This window comes from Pteropus medius, unplaced genomic scaffold (assembly GCF_902729225.1).
Source record: "Pteropus medius unplaced genomic scaffold, Ma_sr-lr_union100, whole genome shotgun sequence".
Classification (NCBI taxonomy): domain Eukaryota; kingdom Metazoa; phylum Chordata; class Mammalia; order Chiroptera; family Pteropodidae; genus Pteropus; species Pteropus medius.
Window position 1 is genome coordinate 7936778 of NW_024344253.1, and position 23743 is coordinate 7960520.

The 23743-nt window shown below is 39.1% G+C and overlaps 1 protein-coding gene across 6 annotated transcripts in view; it reads right to left on the reverse strand.

Moving 5' to 3' along the window:
* The window catches only part of AIG1 (androgen induced 1), a 203621-nt gene that overhangs the window by 93567 nt on the left and 86311 nt on the right, over positions 1–23743 (reverse strand). Inside the window, exons 4-6 of one of the 6 annotated variants that reach the window (XR_005654265.1) lie at positions 15905–16116; positions 15235–15416; positions 5208–5929 (exon numbers count right to left, since the gene is read on the reverse strand). The exons of 3 other annotated variants lie outside the window; for them this stretch is intronic. Coding sequence is in view for 2 of the 3 variants with exons in the window: in XM_039869738.1 (XP_039725672.1) it covers positions 5893–5929; positions 15905–16116 (249 nt within the window). In the remaining variant the exon portion in view is untranslated. Of the gene's footprint in view, positions 1–5207; positions 5930–13425; positions 15417–15904; positions 16117–23743 lie in introns of those variants that run through there. 2 more of the 6 variants (XM_039869738.1, XM_039869739.1) reach the window with 2 other exon arrangements.

A 23743-nucleotide genomic window follows, 5' to 3' on the forward strand; every position in this document is an offset into this window, starting at 1 on the left:
CACTCAGTATTCATTCTCAGTGACCTATACTCTGTCTCCTTCATAGCACTGGTCACCATAAATATTTATGTCTGTCCCACGAGAGTGTAAGCCTCATGAGGCCAGGGACGACGTCTGATGTACTTCCAGTCTACCCCAGGACCCAGCCCAGTGTCTGGAGGGAGGTGTGGAAGAGGGGGCAGATAAGAAAGTGGATGCTGGAGTTAAATTGCCTGGGCTTAAATCCACACTCCACCACTAACTCACTGCATGGCCTTACGCAAGTCACTTAACTTTCAAAAAGACTCAGTTTCCTCCTCCATAAAAATGGGAATATATGGTAACTGCCTCACAGGTAGAATTAAATAAATTAATAAGTGCAAAATGCTTAATTAATATTTGTTAATGAGTGACGTATCAAAAAGCAAATAAAGATAGTGTTAAAAATGTGCCTGCAAACCAGCGATGAAGAAAATGAATGACAAAGAAAAATACACAAAACACCTTGGCTTTTATTTTGTGAGAGTTTTGAAATTTAAGGTTTTTATTTTTTGTAATGTAATAGATGTGGAAAACTGTCTGTTAATATTTACAGGCAAAAGCAGTGAAGGCCTTAGCAGGATATACATTTCTGCCATATTGATTTTAGTTCACAATAAATGCTCTACCCAGTTTCTCTGCGATGTCCAGTTTTCTCAGTATATTTACTGCTATAGGTTAATTTCATTCTTTATTGTCTCCTGATAAAAACTGATTTGTGGCACTATGGTAAGTCAACCTAAAAAATGAATTTAACATTCTTCTGTGATTGAACAGTCTTCCTGTATAAGAGCTACTTCTACAGTCCTGCATTCTTCTGTATCACAGGGACCTTTCAAGGGCACAAAAGGTTTAAATCCTAATTGCTTTGATATTTTCTGAAACTTTACCATACTCTTTATATCTATTCACCCTGTGGGTCTCACTACTCTTCATTTTCCCTTAGTTATTTCCTACAAATCTGTCTTGCAGAAGCTCCAGAGAGAAGAATTTCTAATCATTTATTCACATACATTTATTCACTTGACACTTAGGAAGCATGTACTGAGCACCAGTGTATTCCCAGTTCTGCTCCCAGGTCCTGGGATAAAGCAATGAACACATGGTCAAGGCCCTGCCATCCTGGCACCTCCATGTGCTTGAGCGTGAAGTGATCAAAAGAAAATAAGCAAACGAACTTGGTGATTTCTGACACTATTTAAAGGAAACCAACAGTATGATTGTATTAGTTTTCTGTGGCCGCTCTAACAAATTCCCACCAATGTGCTGTCATAAAACAACGTAACTTTATCATCTTACAATTAAAATCAAGATGCTGTCAGGCTGCGTCCTCCCAAATGCTCTAGGGGAGAATCCATGTTCCTGCCTTCTCCAGGGGCCCCGTATTCTTTGGCTAGTGGCTCCTTCATCCATCTTCAGGGCTAGCAACGGCTGGACAAGTCTTGCTTACACCACACCTATCTGATGGTGTCTCTTCTACTTTCCTCTTCCACATTTTAGGGACCCTTGTGATCGCTTGGATAATCTCCTCACCTTAAAGTTAGCTGCTTCCATCTACAATCTTAACTCCGCCTCTGCCGTGAAACATAACACAGTCACAGGCTACAAGGAGGAGGACACAGACTCCTTTGGGGCCATTAGTCTGCTCACCACAATGAAATAAGGGGGGACTATAATTTTAGGATCCCATTCAATATGCACAAAAAATAGATGCTTAATAAATTCAGTACTTAGTAAATGGATCAGAACTATATACAGTTGCTTCTTGTTAAATGGTCAAAGCAAGAGCTGCATTTTCTTCATTACAGCATCAGTGACGGGGAGGAGTGGTTTCAAATCTCCAGACTAACACAGAGTTATCCAAGTGCAGAGAGAGGCTCAGGTGCCCTGCCACGCTAGGCTCTGGAGGACACGGTCCCTCTGCACCTTCTCCTCTGGGGCTGGCCTGCCGTATCAGTATCATCTGCATCAGCAGTGTGTGACCCTTGGTGGTGCTTGTCCCTCCCCTCCTCCCACAGACTCTCTTTCTTCAGCTCCCTGAGAGCTCCACCACCTTGACTTCTGTTGGCTGTCACAATTTTCCTGAATTATAACATGGAAGGTTTGTTTTGTTTTGTTTTTTTTTTTAAGGATTCTAGGTGATCATGCTCCAGATAAAGAAACTGAATTTTAGAATAGTTAGGGAAAGATCTAAAATGGTTTAGAAAGGCTTTTGATTGGTGCATGTGAGATTAGACAGTTTTATGGGCTTGCTGTCAGGCAGTATAAATATGAGGAGTTTAATTTTTAATTTCTGCAGTGTTGTTCAATTTTACGATGTCACTATTTTGCTGGATGTATTGGAAGCACATTATTCTTCCTTATCGCTAAACGATAGCCTTCCATTTCTCCAAAAGTCTCATAAGGATTAAGCCTTGTACGTCTAACAAGACCTTGCATCACTGATCCTTCCTGCCCCCGATTATATAACACGGTTGGATGCATGTGTGTCGCTTTGCTTCTTCTATTTGTATTCATCTATTCTGCAGTGGATTCATGGCTATGTTCTACATGCAACATAAACTCTCAGCAGCAAGGGAGGAAGAGGCCTATGCTCCTGTTTTGCTCATGTTTCTGTACAATGGCTACAGAGTTCCGTGGCCAAAAGTTGCCGAATTGGATTATTATAATAAAGAATGTTGCTTGAAAATGCTGCAGGAAAATATTGATTTTATTTCCTAGCTAGCTTTTATCTGCACAACTGAATATGGATCAGGTCCATCAGCAAGATTTTGGAATTCGTTTTTCAGAGAAAACTGGTAATGCCAAGCCACATTCAAACATTTGAGAAGACCAACCCTATTCATCTGAAGATAAAAACTCGGCAGTGCATTCCCTAGCATGCTTTCTCTAGATGTCATTCTCGTCTCATTTTATACCGAGTCAGATCTAATTAGAAATTATCATTCATACAGACCTTTTTATTTCTCTATAGCACGGCCACTTAAGTCTCTGACCTAGAAGATGGCAAAGTAAATCTGAAATGTCCTAAATTAAAGGCATGCCTCTATCCACTGACATTCTGAGAGGAAAAAACCTTCTAGTCAGAATAAATATGGTTAAGGTTATGCTTAAAATGAGCTGTGAAAACCTGGGAATTTCTTTTCTTTGTTTCTTCTTCTTCCCCACTCCCCTCCCCGCCACACCTCTTAAATCCACCCTCAGGATTAAACATCAGTACAAACTCATTTATGTTATATTCTACTCCCATTTGGAATTGAGAGCAGGGAAGAATGCACCGTCCATGGCTCAGAACGTGAGTTTCCTGAGCTTTCATTCCGGTATAAAACCCCAAAGAACTATTCACAGCTCAGCTCCATGCCAGGAGAGCCTAGCCGATTACACTGTGTTTATAACACAAATTGGAAGGTGTGTGTGTGTGCACGTGCACGTGTGCGTTTGTGTGTGTGTGTGTGTGGTGTAATGGCTATAAGAAATCTAAATTGAATCTTCGCTACCTGTAGCTATAATGCTCACTTAGATAACTGCTTTTCGTAAACTCAGTCTCATACCCAGTCTCAGCTTGCTGCTATGGAAGCGATGACATTAACGGAAATAACAGTGGTGCCACAAGTCTTCAGGGATTTTTTTTAATGGAAAGGAAAATTCTGAAACTAAAAATACACTTTTTATTTGCAACTATGGGAAAACAAACACCAGAAAAACACGAGAGGGCTGTATAATTGGGACATAGGAGGTATTCTATCTGGTGGTTTTAGGGAAAGGACAGTCACGGGATGGAATCTAAGTCTTAGGTTGTTGCGACTTGGGCAAAAAAAGAAAAGAAAAAACTTGCATTCTTCACAAAAGAAGTGAATCTGGCAGCTAGTGGCGGTTCCCCCCCCTTGTTTCTCTACAACCTTTACACCACATGACTCATATTGAGTCAGGAGGTGCTCCCCCCAACGCCCCCTGAGCTTATACTACTTATGTCATCGTGAACCCTGACCCCTGGGCATATGGTTTTTAAACACAGACAACCACCCACTACAGAGATACTGTCCCCTAACTTAATTGTTAATTGTCAATATTAATTGACATTTATTTTACAGAATGCATACAAAAATATCCAGATCTAAAAACATCAAAATATAAGAGCAATATCCTCTTCTTTATCACAACTGTAAACATCAACACCAGTTGGACCTGAAGGCATGTAAAGATCAGTGGCCTAGCTCATTTGAATTGGCCTCTATTAGCACTATTAGCAAAGACCATAAAATGGTTTTCTGCATGCTTAAACTTAATGATCTACTGAGTATAGCTGTAAATTATTTATATCAAAATGCTGACTCATAAAGCTTGGTTACAGAAACATTTCCTTTCCATTAATAAGCACCATGCTTTTTGTTTTGTTTTGATACTTTTGCTTTCCCGAGGATCTTAAAAATTTTAGGGGATTAAAAGGAGAAATGTTATTTTCTATATTTTAAATCTGCTCTAAGGTTAAGGTAGGTTTACACTAAAAAAACAAAAATTCATCTATGTTTCTCTTTTCAAACAGATGTTTGAAAACAACAATACCCCTGGAATCTGAAATAAAGGAGAGTGGATTTAGGACTTCTGCGTGCAGGCTGCAGGAGCGGTAGCGTCTTCATTTACAAAGCTGAATAAATTATATCAAGAATATTTTTATTCAGTTACATTTTACATCAGTTAATTGATCTAGAAAAACGATTCCAGATTTTTGAAACAGGAAAAATAGGATGGTTAAAGACTGAAAAAAGAAGTGATCACTTAAAATAGGTCCAGAATGACCCCATGCTAGAGTTACATCAGCACTGCATTGAGAAAAGTTGCCTGCTAGCTATTTACAACAGACAGTGAAGAATTCGATTTTAATTTTTGCAGCTTGAGCCATGTCACACATGTGGCTATGTCAGCCTTCACTGACGTTTGGATCTGATAATACAACTTATACCAACACTCGGGCAAATGAAAATTTAAAAATAAAAAGAGAAGTAGTGGGACAACATAGATCGCTGGGTCATCAAAAAACTCAGATTTAATAAATCTATAGATACAGACAATAACGAATGATTTAGAGGAATGAAATTATATAACAATTACACTGTGTTTCCATTGGCAAGTCCATTAAAAAGATTGATTCCTCAAGCACTTTTGCTATCCATAAATTCTCACGTTGAAGCTTTTTTTTTTTTTCACTCTGCAATCTGTATTTTTTTAAAAATTTTAGTTTGGGGAATTGTTGACTGCTGGCTGGAAGAACTCATGCATGTCCAAGGGTATTGCAACAGCACATTAAATGCAATATTACACTAATCAATGGCACCGCAGACATACTACTTTATAAAGAAAACAACTGCAAAATCCACGTGTGTTGTTTGGGCAAGTGAGATTCTGACTTGGCAAAATGTCACATTCCAAATTCAGCTATACTGAAAGAAATCCAATTTGTGCACTTCACATCAACAACAGAAAACACTGATAGAGCGAAGGTAATGTATTCATGCAGCCATCACTTATCGCCGGAATTTATAATGTGAAAAGAATGAGACACAATGCCAAAGAGAAACAGTCCTTTAAAATTAATTAGAAAAATTCTAAAGATACTTATTAAAAGGATATACAAAGGTAGACCTGTGTCAATCGACCCTAACCAAAGGCTCTGTGCAAACCATAAGTCAAGCCATGACCACTGCAGCTTTGAAAACCTGCCAATGTCACCCTCTGTCTTTTATCCAGAAGAGGCTTGGAAGAGATTATCCAGATAATTTGCAGAAAGCGGATTTCGTGTTTTGAGACTCAACCTCCGTTCATGGTTGTTCTGCTCAATCCCTTAAGTGTGGATTGAGAATGAGGCCACCGTTGGGTTCATTTTCCAGGAGACCAGTTTAGCTTCCCCACAGCCCTAGATGCCACTGGGGTGAAGATATACTATTATCAGAATGAAGAAACACTTGGAGGTAAAATATACGGACGGTGGGTGGGTACAATTTCCACCCTTCCACTAGATAGCCTCAAATTACTTGAACTCTCTGAAAATAACTCCTTCCACTTTCTCTCGTTGTCATCTCAAAATTTCTATCACCACTCCCCAGAACTCTTTCTCTTTGTTCTTATCTCTATGGCAGACAAGTTTCTCCACCATTCTAAGGATAATCCTTTTATCTTTGCTCTCAACTTAGGCTCCTTACTTCCTTCAGAATCTTGTTCCCTCAATTGTCTCTATGGGAGATCAAACATAGCTGCAAATTCTTTGCTAATCCTCTCATTGAGAGGTGACACCAAGTTCCTTTCTTCTTGAATCTAGCTTTAGGGACTTGACTGACCAGTAGGATTAAATGAAAGTGCTGCTTCCACTTCTGAGGCTAGGTCTTACGAAGTCTCATGGTTTTGCCTGGACCTCCTGAAACACTTCTCTGGTGGCTATGAGCCAACGTGTGAGAAGCTACACTTCCCTGAGGGGCTGATGAGGCCATACGTTGGTGCCCTGATCAACAGCCCCAGCTGAACACAGCTCCCCAGCCATCTCCACCAAGACATAAAGCCATGCCAGCTGAAGACCACTGAGTGATCTCTGTTGATACCATGTGAACAGAAAAATCACCCAGCCTCAATTCCAGACCTACAAAAGCCTGAGATAGTACAATGGTAGTTATTTAAAGAAACCAAGTTTGAGGGTAGAATGTTATGTAGCAATGGATACAGGAATAGAACTTTAAATTTTTCCTTTTTTACCAATCCCTTCCTTACCTTCTACATACAAATCTGCTCAGTTCTTCCCAGTGTTAAAATCTTCCCTCGGTTTTACCTTATCATACAATAAAGCTCTGTTTCCCTCAGTGGTAACCATCTCCAAAAATCTAGTCTATGCCCATTGCTTCCATGTCCTCTTTTCCCATGCTTTAAACACACAGCAATCTGGCATTTATAACCTCCATCCTAAAATGACAGGATTTCAAAGTTGGAAGAGACCTTAAAAGCTGCACCATGCAGCCATATGTTCTCTACTGAATTCCCCTCCATAAGGTCCTGTCTTAGTAGTCCCTTAAGAAGTCAAAGGATGTGGTATTTGGTACCACCCAAGGAGGCTCCTTCTATCTTGGGATATCTGAGGCTATGAGGAAGTTCTCTCTGATTCTTCATGTAATTCTGTCTCTTTAAAGCTTCTATTCATTGGTCCTAGTTCTCTTGGTCCTAATTATACAGGGAAAGGCTAATCTCTCCAATTTGGAGGCATTTGCAATCATCCAGGTAAGACATGGATTAGGTGGTGGCAGATGGAGAGAATATATGCAGTCGAAGATGTTTTAGTGTTACTGAAATGCATATGCATCTTAAAATCGATGTGTAGAGTCAAAGGGTACACCTCACCGTCACCCTTTACCTTTGTATAGTGTAATTTAACAAAGGGTACACCTCACCGTCACCCTTTACCTTTGTATAGTGTAATTTAACTTAGGTAATTTAAAAAGGGTACACCTCACCGTCACCCTTTACCTTTGTATAGTGTAATTTAACTAAATTCCATTTAGTTGTGGGAAACGTGGAGATGGTAGAGAATGATTCAGCACAGATGGCGGTTCAGAGAGTGGGCTGTGCAGTCAGGCTGCCTGGGCTAGACTCCTGGCTGCAGTCCTCCCTAGCTACGTGACCTTGAGTAACTTTGCTACTTAAACTACAGCCACTTCCAGGGAAACTCAATCATGTTCAGTTATTTCACAGTCAAATTCAGAATTTAAACACAGTCAAATTAGTGTGCTGCCCGCTCTCCTCAGCTTCCAGCACATGGAATCCGCGTCAAAGCTGCTGATGGCCTGCCTCCTTTTTGCAGGTCACCAAGGCCCTTCTGATCCCCTCCCAGGGCCTACACGGAATTTTAAAATGTTTTTCATGTATTCCAGACATCTCAACCAGCCTGTGCTGCTTTTTGCCCCACCATCAGGTTGCTGCAAGATTTCCCTATTCGGTGTGGCCTCTCCTCCAACGATGATTAGAATCAAACTCAGGTCCCCTGTACTTTGGGAGTTCCTCAAATGCTTCTGGGATCTCTATCATCTCCCATCTCCAGGGGCATCAGAACATGAAGTACCTTCTTGGGGTCCTTCAGCATTTCAACTTCAGATTCTTCTACTGCCCAAAGTTAAAATGTTATCTCCTATGGGTCAAGAAACTTCTCACACATCACCCTTCATTCTTCCCAACTCTACTAAACTGTCAGGCTTTGGCTCTTGATATGTAAAGCAAACCCTGAAGACATGTTTTTTGAATTTATCTTTTAAAAAGTTCTGTCTTGTAATTAAAGAAACAAAACAAAAACCAATCTTGGCTCCTGACTATCCTTTACGAATGGAATCAATTTCAGAAGTCAACATCCAAGAATGTGCCTCTTTGTTTTGTGCAATTAGTTTGTCCCTGAAGCTAAAAGCCTAAGGAATATGGGGTTAAACAAACAAACAAACAAACAAAAAATACTTGAGGAACAAGAAGGAGAAAACATTGGCTAGAATTTTGAAAGATAGCCCTACTATGACTATACTTGATTTGGTGCTTATTTTATTCCTCAAAGCTGTTATCAAATTAAGTTGATGGTACATCTTACATCCATGACTCAATATGAATGAGGGGAAAAAGTAATTCAGAGGTAGTTTCTGGGTAACTAGGTATAACTGAGTGGTTAAGAGAGTGAAAACTGGAATTGAATAACCTGAATTTAAATCCTGAGTGTCTTTGAGCAATTTATTTAACTTCTTATGCCTCAGCTTCTTCATCTGCTAAATACTGATGATAATAACAACTGACTCCGGCTGTTATGAGGATTGGATGAGTTCATGCAGAGCGTTAGGACAGTGGCGCAGAGTAAATATTCAAGTAGCGTTAGTTATTGTGGTGTGTTGTGTGTGGGGCGGGGTACAGGAAAGAGGTGAGAGAGAATCTACTAATTAGATTTACAACTAACTTGCTAGTTCCTAAGGTGGAACTAGAGGCAGATTCTCTTTCTACCAAAAATCATTGTGCCTTTCCTCTGAGAACGAAGACATGGATAAAACGCAAGCCCGCTTTAATTCCATCCTCTTGAGATCTAGTAGGGTAGAAAGGAAAGTGTCCTGAGTTCCAAAGAGGCGAATTAGGGTTAATGTTTTTTTACCACTCTCGGTAAAATAAGGGGCAGCGGAGAGGTCCATGAGCTGTGTGGACTTCTAAACCAGTGGAAAGAAGAGTGGCATCTGCATCTCTTCGATGATCTGTGGGGTCCCCTCTACTTAAGGAACTCCCTGGGGCCAGTCCTGACTGTAACCAAGTGTGCTCAGGCTCAGAGAGCCTGCTCAGGACAAGCAGACCACAAAATCCTTTAAAATACATAGCTTAAAGCCAACCGCAAATTTAAATTTCCAGCTAGCACTAAATCAAACTGCTGTGTTACAATGAAGTTATGTGGGAAAGCTTTATTTTTACAGCTTACGCACTTCAGCTACTTTAGGGAAAAGTCTAGGGATCAAAGGACATTTCATAATGAAGCGATATTTGCTCGGGCTTCCTAGTGGAATTGTCCTGTGGACCTTTTGCAAATGAAATGGTTCACTTTATGAGCCTGAGCGGCAAGGTGGATGGTGGTGATATTTACTGAGACGGAGAACAGGGAGGGAGGCGGGAGTCCAAATTGCAGTTTTGAATGTGCTGCACATGAAATATCTGTGAGGAATCCTAGCGGAGGTATTAGGTAGGTCCAGAACTCAAATGAGATATAAATGCGAGAGCTTTGTTGACTTTTGTTAGGAGAAACCACAGAATAAGAAAATCTCCTCCAGGAGAGACTGTAGGAAGAAAAGAAAGCCCAGCTTTTACCACAAAATGCAAAGGTTCAGGAGAGGGAGAGTCTGTGAAGAAAATGAGAAACAGCAGCCAGGCGAAGAGCACAGGCCAAGAAGAAAGAATTCCAAAAAGGAGAAGTGGCTAGTTCGATCGAATATTGCTCAAAGTCAAGAGAAGAGAGGAGTAAAAAGTGTCGAGTGAACTGGTCAACATGGAAGTCACCGTGAACCATCCATGTTAAACTGAACACAGTTTCAGTGGACGGATAAAGCAGGATTCTGATTCAGCTGGGTTAATGAGTGAACGAAATTCGGGTAGTGGAGACATTCTGTGCAGACAACTCTTTGGAGAAGCTTAGTCTGAAGGAGAGAGGAGAGATTAAATAGAGATAAGTGGGCTCTGTGAGAGTAAGGAGTGCTGAGAATTCAGTGGAGCGGGTAAGAGAGGAATACGGCCTTTGTCACACCAGAGACTCACACTGTCTTTCACGTCAACTGAAACCATTCATTTTTACAATGATGTCATAACTTCCAACCTCTACTCTGATAAAACTGGCTTAAAACAAAATCTTTATTTTCTTCAGTAGTAAGCTCACCATCTAACTACAGATTCAACTATCAATTCATTCCGCTGACTACCCATTCCATTTTCCCTCTGTGCTCCAACACCACCGTATCAGGAGATGGACACCTCATCTTGAGTCTCACCAGTGTCTCAAAAATAACATGTCCCTGTAGAGAGTATGAATTTCTCATTCAGATCCTCTTTACTCCCCAATTTCCTTCAATGGGACATTCGGATACAGTCAAATGCATATCTCCCATTCCTGTCACCAGGAAACCATCTCATATTCCCTGGTTTGGAGCCTTTCTCTTGGTGGGCCCTTGCCCAGACTACTCTCCCCACTGTCAAAAGCCTACCCTTTCTTTAAAGCTTATGATATCTGATGCAGGAAACTTTCTGATCCTTCCAATCTGATGTGATTTCCTAACAATTAAGCCTTTTTGTATACGTCTCTTAAATTAGATTTATTTGAGAGACCATCTTATCTACCTGATTAGACTTTAAGTCTTGTGGTCAGGAGCCTTATCTGACTCATTTTTGCATATTTTGCATCGCTACATGCAGCAGGCACTCACCAAAATTTTGTCTAATTGGCTCAAAAGGAAATTATTAATGAATTCTTTAGATGAAATTAGTTTTTCCAGTTGTATGCATGTAGAATAAATAACAATACACTTGGAAATGTAAGAATGCATTTAACTGGAGTCCAGAAATGAACTCATATGAACATCAGGGCACTGCCAAAAATTGCTGTTTGTTTCTGGAACAAGTATTTATTTAGTTTTTTATTATGGTATGGAGTATTTCACATGTACCTATCATCTAGTTTCATCCAGTTTTAACAATTCAGAACATTTTCCCAATCTAATTTTATCTATTCATCAACCCCTCTCTCATTTTTTTCCTGTAGTATTTTAAAGCAAACTCCAGGCATCTTATTATTATACTTATATAGACCTCAGTAAATATCTCTACCGGATGAGGTTTTGTTTTATAATTTAACCACGTATCAAATCTAATGAAATTCTAATTATGTAATATGATTTAATATCTAATCTTTGTTCCTATGTCCTCAATTTGTTACAATAATTTTATTCAGAGAATGCTTGATTTAATAGTTACGGCCTACTTTCAGGCAATTTAGAGTAAGGCACTAATTCTCAATTCTTTTAGCATATGTGCTGGAAGAGATTAAGGAGAAAGGAGATACTTAATTTCTGAATTGCTTAGTTTCCTTGATTCATTTTCTTCCCTTTTCTGCTACTGCTGTTTTGGGTCTTTCTCATTATAATACTTATCAAAAATGGGAAGAAAAAGAAGTTGTGGCAAAGGCTGATATCTGTCCCACGATATCTCTTGTCCTCTTCTTCTATAAGAATACAAGTATATTGGCACAAGGCTAAGCATTTAAAGATGACATATTCTGACTCTCTTGCAGGTGGCCACAAAACTATGCAACTTTTCGAGTAAGGGTGATGTGTGCAATTTCTGGGTTATGCTTTTATCTGTACCCTCTGCTTAATGGCTTAAACGCCGATGTGATGCAATAAACCATCTGCCACCATGTAGATGAAGAACAACCCAGGAGGATCCCGAAGCAACCAGATGAAAGAGCCTGGGGCCCTACTTGACCTCATGAGGAAGAGCCGGCCTGCCAACCTCCAGACCATCAGTTTTCAACGCCTTTGATTTTGGTATCTGTGACAACAGCTGTTCTGATATCTTAATTAAGATAAAAGGTAAAACTCAACAAAGTCGGTATTATAATTTTCTAAAACTCTAATGAGAGTTTCTATTCTCAACATCACAGATAATCAAATGTTCTGTGCATATGTTTCCAATTATTACTAGCTATCATATCATTCTGTCTTGGAGCATGATGATCAACTGATGTTAATTCACTGAGAGTGTATCACGAAAAGCACCGAAGTAGAAAGTTTGGCTGGATGTGGTTCCAGGCAAACTTTTATTTGAATCTTCCCTTGCTATAACCTAGCTATGAAGAAGTTATTAAAACTATGTAGCGCTTTAAAACTCTGTAAAATGAGAATAATAAAGTTTCCTAGAAGGTTAATTATAGAGAATAAATAATGTATGTTAGAGGAGTGGACACTGAACTTGGCACATAGAAGTATCCAGAAAAGTTAATTCCATTTCTTTTGGTTCCCTGTGCACATAAGTCACAAAGGTCTATAATTTAAAAAAAAAATTTTTTTTCCTCTTTATTTTTTTAAATTTATTTTTTAATTTTAGAAATGATTTAAAAATTTTTCCCCCCGTGTACCTCCACGATATTTTTTCAATTATCTATTACTGCTGTAGCCATTCAGGTCTCTAGCACTTGTCAAATGGCTGAGTTACCACTGAACCCTGGGATTAATGGCCCTGGGATTTACAATGCCAGTTTGCTTCTAAGAGCTGTGAAAGAAGTTACAGGAAAAACTTGTGGATGAAAAATATGGACTTTTCCCCAAGGATTATATGTCCACTTAGAAGAAATGTAGATAAGAATTATGTTAGGGTAACTACACAAGCCAATATAGCACATAACCCTCATATTTCAAAGGGCCTGTCTCTTTTCCATAACAGTAGGTGTTCCTGGTCAGCAGTGAGGCTGTGCTCTGCCCAGTTATTCAAGGGCCAGGCCAAGAGACCAGCCTGGAAACAAGGGGTGGAAGGATTAAGTGGGAGGTACTTATGGGCCAGACCTGGAAGTGATTTTTTAACTTTCATTCACATGCCACCATCCTGAAAGTCCTATGGTCAGACCTAACTGCAAGGGATGCCGGAAAATGTAGTCTGGTGAGTCCCCAAGAAGGAGAGAAATAATGTGGGGATCCACTAGAAGTATCTATTAGTTATTAGTTATTAGCCTGAAAGATAATTTATTGAACAACTTTACTTAGTTTCAACTTGAGTAGTATTATTACACTCTTAGAAAAACTCTCAAAATCTCTATTAACAGTGTCTCACAAAAATCTTTTTATGATACAAAAAACCAAATTTAGGAAAAATTATTCTTAAAAGAATTGATCAGAATGAGTTTAGCAAGTAATAATAATTCCTTTTTAAAAATTTAATGGCAGAAAACCTAAATTATTTTAGTTAGAAAAAGACTCAGCTCTGGATCATTCTTCTCTAGGAAAAAATAAGCACTTTTCTTTAAGGAAGTTTTTTGGGATTCTCAAGAGCCATTAACTTCAAGTTGTCTTTTCCTAAACAATGATGTCCTAGTTACTGGATCAACAGCACACAGGTGGCCCAGAAACCACACACACATTCATCAAGGCCACTGTCAGAGTCTCTGAGATACACGATGAAACTCACTAAGAGGCTGCAGACTATTATGTTTCACTATAATGATATTTCCAGAAATAAAGGGAATTACACATTAATAAAGCAATGAAACTATGCAGGTAACCATGACAACTGCTACAAATTCAATAACATTTTATACTCCTGAAGAGTTTTTCCTTTCCTTTTTTTTTTATTGCCAGAAAGATTAGAGAAATTATGAGAAAAAACTGAGAAACATTTAGATCTCATCTGTACTCTCACACTTCCAAAGATGTCATTATAACACCAACTTTGCAGCAACTTCTGAAAATGCCTGTCCTGGTTACTACATGCATATTTATCTTGAGAAACAGTCGAAACTGGAGCCCATAGTCCAATCTGTTTAAATAACTACTGGTCAGAGAATTATTTCTCCAACTCAAGTCCAATTTTATCTGTTTTCTACAATATAGTTCTCTTTTGAATCCTCACAAAAACAAATGGCTTATCTCAACTGTCTGCCCGTAGATATTTCTGAAGGTGCTCAAAAAGCTGTTATCAGATTTCAGAAAAATTTAAAGAAAGACACAGAATCTAAATCATGCAGCTTTCCAATTAGTCAAATCATGTTTTTGTTATTTTTGCTTTTGTTGCTTCTGATGTGCTGACAAATGAGAAGTCACAATTGGGAAGGATTATTTTGAAGTATCTTTTCCCACCCTTTCGAGAAAGGAGCAAAACAAGTAACTTGTTTTTATCATTTTTCTGCATATTCTCCTATGATTTATCATTCAAGACAATATAGAATTATTCTGGATGGCGGTACATCAAGTGGTAGAAAGAACAGCAAAGGCCCTTATCATGTAGCTGGGAAACTTCTGACTATGCTAAGGGCGTAAGTCAGAAATACCACCTCTTTCACCAGGAGAAAATGGAGGTGAGGCTGGTAAGGAAAAAATTATCTATCCCTCAAATGCTGTTCCTCGACCTGCCCTTGTTTCTGGCTCAATGGAATGATAAAACGACCCATCTTTCTTTACCTAAAAAAATGCCACAAAATGGAATTTTTTAAATTGCTTTTTTACTTTTTCAGGCAGGCTCCTCTTCTCTCTACTGATTTGACCCTTGTCATTTTGCCACTCCTCAATACCCATGCCAGCTGCTGTCCTTGTCTGATCAGACCTCTGCGTGGCCCAGCTCGCTGCTGACCCTGCCACCTTCTGGAACACTCTCTCTCGGCTTCTTCATCACCTTTGTCCCTGAGCTACTCTCCCACCCCTGTGACAGCATCATCTCAGTTCTTCCTCCCTGTAGTGTGCGTGTTGGCCAAAGCTCCATTCTCAGCCTTATTCTCTTCCCTCCCAAATCCAGGCTGGCCCTGTCAATTCTTCTCTCAATCCCAAAGGAGGAAGCCGTCTAAAATCGTTGTCAGACCCTACTTTCCCTTTTTAAAATCCTTCGACAACTCCCCAAAGCTATTAGGATCGAGTTCGGCTTCCTCGGCCAGGAAGGACACTGGGCGTTTTGACCTGGCCTTGGATGACCTCGCAGGGTCCTTACCTTCTTGTAACTCTTCTGCTGTAGGGATCATACGTCATGTCGTTTGTCCAACATATAGTGGTATTTCTTGCCTCTGCATATGCTGTTTCTCTGCCTGGGTCACCCTCCTTTCTTTTCCCATCTCTCTAACGTATAAATTAAACCATTTTCCTCATGCGAAACTTTGCCATACTTCTTGTTTCCTAAAAGACAAAATCTAAACTAGTTTTCGGTATGTAAGCATCACCCAGATCTGGGCTCTTCATTTCTCTAACCACAGCTCCAACGTTGCCCCCAGCTTCGACTCCACTTCCAGATATACACAATTATTTCGAATTCTCTAAATTCAGCATTAATGGAAATTCTCCCCAAATCACTGCATCCGCTCTAGACTCCCAATTAAGTGCTTCAGGTGTGATCAGTAAAATGCAGAAGAGGGCTGGGGAGAATTGCAAGTGAGTTACAAGGCAAGGATCCTTTCTGTCCATCTGGTGACTGTAGCTCTTCCCTCTTTCACCCTTTCTTGGAGCTTTAATTTTTCTCCTTTGATTGGCTGTTCTTGCTCAAGACGAACAAAATCAGTATCCAGAACAGTCCAGGCACAAAGTGTTAAGTAAATATCTGATGAGCAAACACCTGATGAATCGGTTGATCTCATGCTATGCCCCCTCGTTCCCTGGGGGAGGCTCACCTCCTGGGTGTCACTCCTGATGTAGGTCTCCTTCTCTCCAATATAAAGAGGCAGAGAGGACCCTGCTTCTCCTTCTTTCTGCTCTGGAGAGCTGCAGATGCGCCATGAGAGCCTTGGATACTGTTGCTGGTGGCAGTATTGACTGGCAGTGTGCTGGGGTTCTCCTGCCAAGGGGTGGAGGACCAAACGCACATCCACATTTTCCAGGGATCCTGGGGTTAGTGAGGACCGGGGGTTCACAGGAAAACAAGGGCCCAGAAAGAAAAAGACCTTTAGTTTTCTGTCCATACATTATCTGTATAGCTTGAAATGAACCAAATAAATATGAAGGTTAACAAAATTTCTAAGTACAGCCCTTTCTCCCTCAAAGTTATAATCTCCTGTTGAGAATATCTCATATATAAAAAATATCCATTTGCATGTGGCTTCTCCCTCCTGGTCACCAGAGTAGGAGATGGACAGAAAGGATCCTTGCCTTGTAACTCACTTGCAATTCTCCCCAGCCCTCTTCTGCATTTTACTGATCACACCTGAAGCACTTTATTTCTCTTAAATAATCTTTTTTTTCTTTCCCTAATCTTTTCTTTCATCTATTGCTGAATTACCAGAAGAAAGGTATTTCCTTGCTTCCCCCGTTAACCACGTAAGTTCTTTAACCCTCAGTTTCTCCTTCTGCCAAATGGCAATAATAATAGGGTTGTGAGAATTATGTAGACACTGTCGTAAAGTGCTTAGCACAGCAAGATGGAGGAGCACGATGTACGCTACCTGTGAGCGTGGTTCTTTACGTTCCATGTATGAGCAATAGAAGAAAATGCAAGAGAATTAAGGAAAAGGAAAATAGCAAGTCTTATGGTGATGTTAACATATAAAGTAGGAGCCAACAACTTATTAGTTCTCTTCAAAATAACCAGAACTGTCCTTCAGAATTGCTGACATTAATCAATTGATAATCAATTGATCCTTATTGCTCACTCCTGAGTGTAAGACGCTGTTCTAGATCATGTGGAGTATACAGAAAGAGAACATGAAGGAATTCCAGATGTCGTATCTATTTCTTTTCTATCCGTGTAATGTATATTCTATTTCTCAAAAAGGCAAGGCAGCTTTGCAATAAAACAGTCAAGAGTAGTAGAAATCAACACAAAATGAAGCATCAGACAAAAGCATGGTGGGAAAGGAGAAGAAACTCTACTGGAAGCCACTGGTGAGCTGGCTATGGCGAGACGGTACTAATGTGGCGTCAGAGCAGAAGCAGAAACAGCTCGCATTAACGAAAAGGGACATGCCAGCATCCAGAGAGAAAGCACTGTTTCCATTTCTAAATTCTAGGAGGAGATCATTGCATGGATCCTTATATAAAAATACTGAGCAAAATAACAGACAATATCTCCGAAGTAGTTTTGCAGAACAGGCAGCTCGGCAAAAAGTGCACAGAGTTGGACAGGCTTGGTGTGTACCCAGGCTCTGCTGCAGAGTGTCTTCCCATCTTTGACACTTCTCTTAATGTCTCTGAGTCTCAGCTCCAAATCTGAGAAATGGTGATAATGATCTCTACCCCTCAGGGTCACTCTGATAAAGTAAGTGACTGGCCCATGGCAGGTATTTAACGAAGATTTATGTCCTCCCCATCCTTAGGTGCATTCTATACGAGTCATCATTATTCCTTGTAAATATGTACCAGCTTTAATATTCATATAATAATTTTTCATAAAAATGGATGAAACATAGGTCATCTATCTATACAGTTATTTGACCTGTTTCTCCCACTAGATTATAAGCTTCACAAGGAGGGTTTTTTTTCTGCTTTCCTTCCAGCATCAGTAGAAGGAGCATGTCACACACAGTATGTGCTCCATCAATATTTGTTATAGAAAGGAAAGGAGGCATTTCTACTGACGACTTTTTAATATGGTCCAAGTGTGTTGCTTTTTTGCGCCCAGCTTAAAGCACGCATGTGGCTGCAGAGACCCTTAAGACAGAATGGTGTTTGCTCCTTTGACTAGTGCTCTCAAATATCATTAGATGCTTTGAACATCCTCAGACGCCTCAAATCAAATGTGCTTTCCCTCCAGCACCAGCAATTCAAGTGAAAAGTTTAAGCGACTCAACAATTGATGTTATTGCTTTTATGTTCCTTAGATCTACAAGTTTTCAGCAGTGTAGTCTACTATTTATCACTGAAAATGCACAATCATTCAGCTTCAAAACACAATGAGGAGAGTTTATGAGCTTGCTTCAAAAATTAATTACCACTTATATAACAAAATTTCTGTGGGGAAATATGTTCCCAGTACCCAATGACTAGCTCATAAACTTCTGAAATCCAAACTCATTTGTATTTCATACAACATACCAATGAGATACCATAAAAGTTTTACCTTTACAATGTCATTAAGTTAAAGAAATGTAATCTAAAGTAAAATGTGTTGTGCCCTTCCTCCCTCCCTCCCTCCCGTCTTCCCTTCCTTCCTTCTTTCCTTTCTCCCTCTTTCTCCTTCCTTCCTTGCCTCTCTCCCTCCCTCCTTCCCTTCTCTTTCCTTTCCTTCCCTTCCCTTTCCATGTTTTTTAAAAAATCCCCTGTATTCCAAGCTGTATTGGCAGAAGAAGCTCTAAACAAGTGTTAAGACTGTGACTCATTCCATTGTAATTCTGTTTATAGGATTTATGGAAAAGTATGGAGATCCAAGAAAATAAAATAAAACTGAAAAAAATCCCACCGACAAGCAAAAATCCTTTCTGTAAGAAATGAGCTATATAAAAGATTTATATATTTTTTCATATAATTCAAAGGAAACCCATATCCCCTGTTAATCATCATCTTTAATTAGTTATGGACACTTTAACTACATATTTTCAAGAATTAATAATAATTGACACATGTATTATATTTTTAATCTTCTAAATGTTAATATTGATTCATTTTCCCTAGAATCTTTGGTTGGTGCCAATATTTTATCCCAGCAGAAACCAAGGGAGAGATGGCACCTTGTAACCAGCCCATAATGGATGTCAGCCTGGTTATCCATGTTTAACCAGGTTTATCTCTTTGTCGTACCCTCCATTCAGCTCAGTTCCAGGCATGACCAAGGTGATTTTCCTCTTGGGTTCTTCTATTAACCGCTTTCACTGGCCCGATGGAAGCCTAGAGTCCAATGAATCTAAGGGTTCTCAAGGTTGGCTCTGCCTCAGAATCATCCGAGGGAGCATTAAAAAAAATACAGATGGAGCATGGGTCCCATCCCAGACTGAATCAATCAGAACCTCTGAGTGTGAGGGCAGGGATGACCAACAGTGGTGCAACTTTAATGGCATGGAAAGAGGAAAGCATTTTTCAGACCTCTACCAATGGAGCTGTTCTCACAGAAAAAGGAGAGTTTTTAACAGAGATCTATCATGGTTAATTTTATGTGTCAACTTGAATGGACCACAGGTTGCCCAAGTATCTGGTTGAACATTATTCTGGGTATGTCTGTGAGGGTGTTTCTAAACGAGATTGACATTTGGATCAGTAGGCTGAGTTGAGTAAAGCAGACTGCCCTCCCTGATGGGGGTGGGCATACTAAAGGCCTGAGGAGAATAAAAGGATGAGTAAGGGAGAATTTACTCTCTCTGCCTGACTTTCTACAAGCTGGGACATCATTCTTCAGCCTTTGGACTCAAGACTTGGATTAGAACCTACACCATTTTCTTAGGCCTTACGACTTGGACCGAAACTATATAATCAGCTCTCCTGGCGCTCCAGCTTGTCAACTGCAGATCTTGGGACTTCTAAGCCTCCATAATCATGTGAGCCAAATCCTTATTATGTATACATATTCCACTAATTCTGATTCTCTGGAGAACCCTGATTAATATAGGATCATATTTCTTTTGACCATGTGCTCTAGTATAAATATATATGAAGGTACACAGAAAACGTTTGAGAGGTATTTTGCAATGATAAGATATGAAAGCAAATAGGACGAAATGCCAGCATGTTAAAATAAAGATTGAGAAAGTATCTACTTGTGGCTTTGGACAGTAGGTCCCTGTTCAATTGAGGGGTGCTGTGCGGAAATGCAAAATGAAGTTTTTTATAAGAAAATGTTTTACATTCTATTCATATACACATAAATAGTCTCATATGATTCTAAAAATTTGGATGCTGAGACTATGACAGCTTAAAGGTGAAGGTATTGTCTGGCTATATCGAATAATGATAAGCTCTCTACTTCCTCATGTCTAAAATCTTTACTAAAAGATAAACAAAAATATCATCAGGGAGAGAAAGGCAGTGCTCAGTGCTGAAGTCAGCAGGATGGCAAGGACAGAAGGATTCTTAGGGTGTCAAAAGCCCACTGGCTTGGGCCTTCTCTTTTTATTCTGTATCTTGGTTCCTGTGGTCTACAATATTAAGTACCAGAAGTCATGGTGTTCCTTATGGTTGATGTGCTGCACTACATTTCTCTCTCATTTTCTCATTCCTTCTTGTCTTTTTTTTTTATCCCTTTTTTATAAAAAGTTGAGAATTATTTTAATAAAAACATTAAAATCAGTCATTTTAATGAGAGAGATCTAAATAAAGGATGAGGGTTATTTGGAACAATGTATTCTCCAATTAAAAAACATTTAGAAATGAAAAAAAAAAAAGGCGTGGCAATGTGCTTTAAAGCAAAGCACCCTAAATACAGATAAAGAGAAGAGGGTAAGATGATGAAATCTTTTGAGTTTCCTTTGCCAGAAAACTTCATACAAACTTATCATATACAGGCAACTGAAAAAAAAATTCACAAGCAAATAATTTAGCATATGACACTTAGCATCACCAAGTTTGATTTCAATATAAGTTACAGTATACAAAAACTGTTTTGCAAATACGGCCCTGCTTTTAATGTAAGTTACTGTATAAAATGTGAACAGTTTTGCAACAATTATATTCTATAATTTAGACTTTTAGCTTAATTGCATGGCTTACTTACGTAACTCTACAAAATGATGAGGATGGAAGGCTTGAGCTTATAAGGAAAAAATTCCTTCATTTTAGTGATTCCAGTATAAACTTACAGAAATATCAAATTACTTATTGAAAAATCCCAGATGAAGTAAGAAAGAATGTTCTGGAAAGTTGACAGTGTGTTACCCGGATCTTATAGATGTATATTTTCCAGGATTGCTCAGTGAGGATTATCAGCATTTAAAAAATAAGAATGGCCAGAAGTCTAGAACTCTCTGAGTGTCCTCAGAGAGTTCTAGAGGGGTCGAATGGTCTTTCTTTTCTTTTTCTTTTAAATAAGTATTAAATCTGATTTCATATAAAAATCTGAGAGCTGTCTTACAACAATTAATTAAGAATAAATTAACAGAATATGACTTGCTTCCCAATGTTCTTCCAACATCTCACTTTGACTGTTCTGACCTTGGCCTGTGTCAGCCTCCCCACAACTGTGAAAGCAAGGTCACAAGAAGAGAAGCTGAGGGGGACGTCCCGAAGTCATGCCAATCCAGAAGCCTGATCACTGACTACCAAATAAGGTTAAAGCACAGCTTCATTATCCAGATCCCAAAATGTCAGCCAACTTCACCAGCGTGAGAAGTGTAATCGAAAGGAGACATTGTACACTGACACAAACCCATCACTCAGGATGATGGAAAACCATATAGCAACAGCTGACATTGACATTGATGAGCTTTCGTAAATTACTACAACAGATTACTATATGGGTGTGATAAAGAAACGTTCCCCTCCTGAACCCTCCATCTGGTGAACTGGAATCATATTAACTGAGCGAGTACAGAGAGGTACTTTTCCTACCATCTTTTCTTTATCTACTAACTTCACCTCACCTCCATGTGCAGCTTACCCTTCATTTTAAGCTCCAATCTCCTTTTTAAAAATTGGACCCTTTGAGCATCTTCCTTTCCTTCAGCAAAAATTTGAAAAGAAAACACCTAAGAGAAACAACAGTGGAATGTCCATTTTCTCCATTACCTAATTTTTCCAACCTGTTACAAAGTGCAGCTAATAAAATCAAGAGGGCACATCATTCCTCATACATGTGAAGCATTCTTGGTGAACCAATACCAACTTAAGGGATCAAGCTTTGACAATGCTGTGAATATCATTCTGTAAACTGCTTATGAAATGGCATTTCTTGAAGGCCCATATTTCATTAATTTGGCAACACTCTGTTTCAAGGTCATTTCCAAATGCTCGTCTTGTGCAGAGCAGCATGCGTAGAGCAGCACTAGCATGGCACCAGGTCAATCCATTAGTCATTGCTGGAGTGAGCTTTCTGTGGAGAGACAGGCTGCTTCAAAGTCAGATGGGCTCTTGAAAAGCATGCCAAGAAAACTTTAAGATTTGAAATGTTACAGAAAAGAAGGTCACAACATCTTTTAATAGCCTACTATCCTTGCAGAAGGTTTCTTTTCATATTTTTATGCAAATATTACATATCTGCCCTGTGTGAAAACCAGCTTAAAAAATGTGGTAAGTGAATTGTGTGCATATGTCTTCAATTGAATATAGTGCTGAGTGCCAAACTTCAACCAAGCTGATCAGACTGTAGGTCTCTGTGTAAAAGCCTAAAGTGGTGGAATCCAGTTGCTATAGCTGCAAATTAAACAAATAAATGAGACACCATGGAATGCAGCAAAATATCTGTGGTCTGATTAGTTCATATTTGCCATATGTGTGAATATTAGCAGTCAAATTCTGAGTTTAAGCAAAGTTCTTTCGAATAGGTGTAACTGAGGGGAAATGCTTAAAAATATTTAAGGAAGATTTGAATTCTATATCCAAGGATAACTATCTTACATCATTTTATATAAGCTTTAAAGGAATTTCATTAGCTTTTTACTTTAGGAGTATATAAAATTTCAGTGCTACTAAAAATATAAAATTTCCACCAGGGCATTTTTCCTTGAAGCTTTACACAGAGTTTGATGCTAATTCGTTACATGTTATATGACGATAAATTAAAATCATTAGCTATAGGGAAAATTTCATCTCGTCCTGTCCTGTCCTGTCTAATTTTAGGGGACTTACATTTATTAGGCCGACTATGTGGCAGGCATTGTGCTATGTATTTCCATGGCCAACTTCATTAATTCCCTCCCCCTCCCCACACACACACAACTATAAGTTCCCCACTCGTGGAACTCAGTAGAGAAATATAAAAAGATTGTTGAACAGAGAATTCTATTCTGACTCAACTCTTAAATCACAGTAAACTGTTTTCACAGAATAATAAAAGCAGAGAAAATTTGGTTCAGTCTCCCATTCTAGATGGCTCACGGGTCTGCATCTATTAGAAGTACGACATTCAGAAAAAGAGTGGCTCTTTTTGGGTTAAACTTGCATGAGAAAAAGAGAGCAAAAAAGACATTCTATTGTGTACGTGGTGATTGCAGCAGGGTCGGTACAGAAAGGACTGTTTGCCAACATCAGTCTTTTTATCCTTACACGTGCAGATAGCAGTAACGCAGGCAGCAGCACTGGGCCGCATAGGATAATTAGATATATTCCAGATCACAAAAACTTCTGTATTTGATAAGGGTGAAAGGGGTTGTATTAAGGAGAAACATTTCCACCAATCAGAGCTACTCCTTGCACCTAGGTTAAAACTTATCTTAATTAGATTAGTAAATGCATGCTCATTCCCTGGATGTGGAGATATATATATCTATATATATATATCTATATATATACCTATATACCTATATATATAGATATATATATATCTATATATATATATCTATATATATCTCCACATCCAGGGAATGAGCATGCATTTACTATATATAGATCTATATACATCTATATAGATCTATATATATAGGAAAAAAAAATCATCC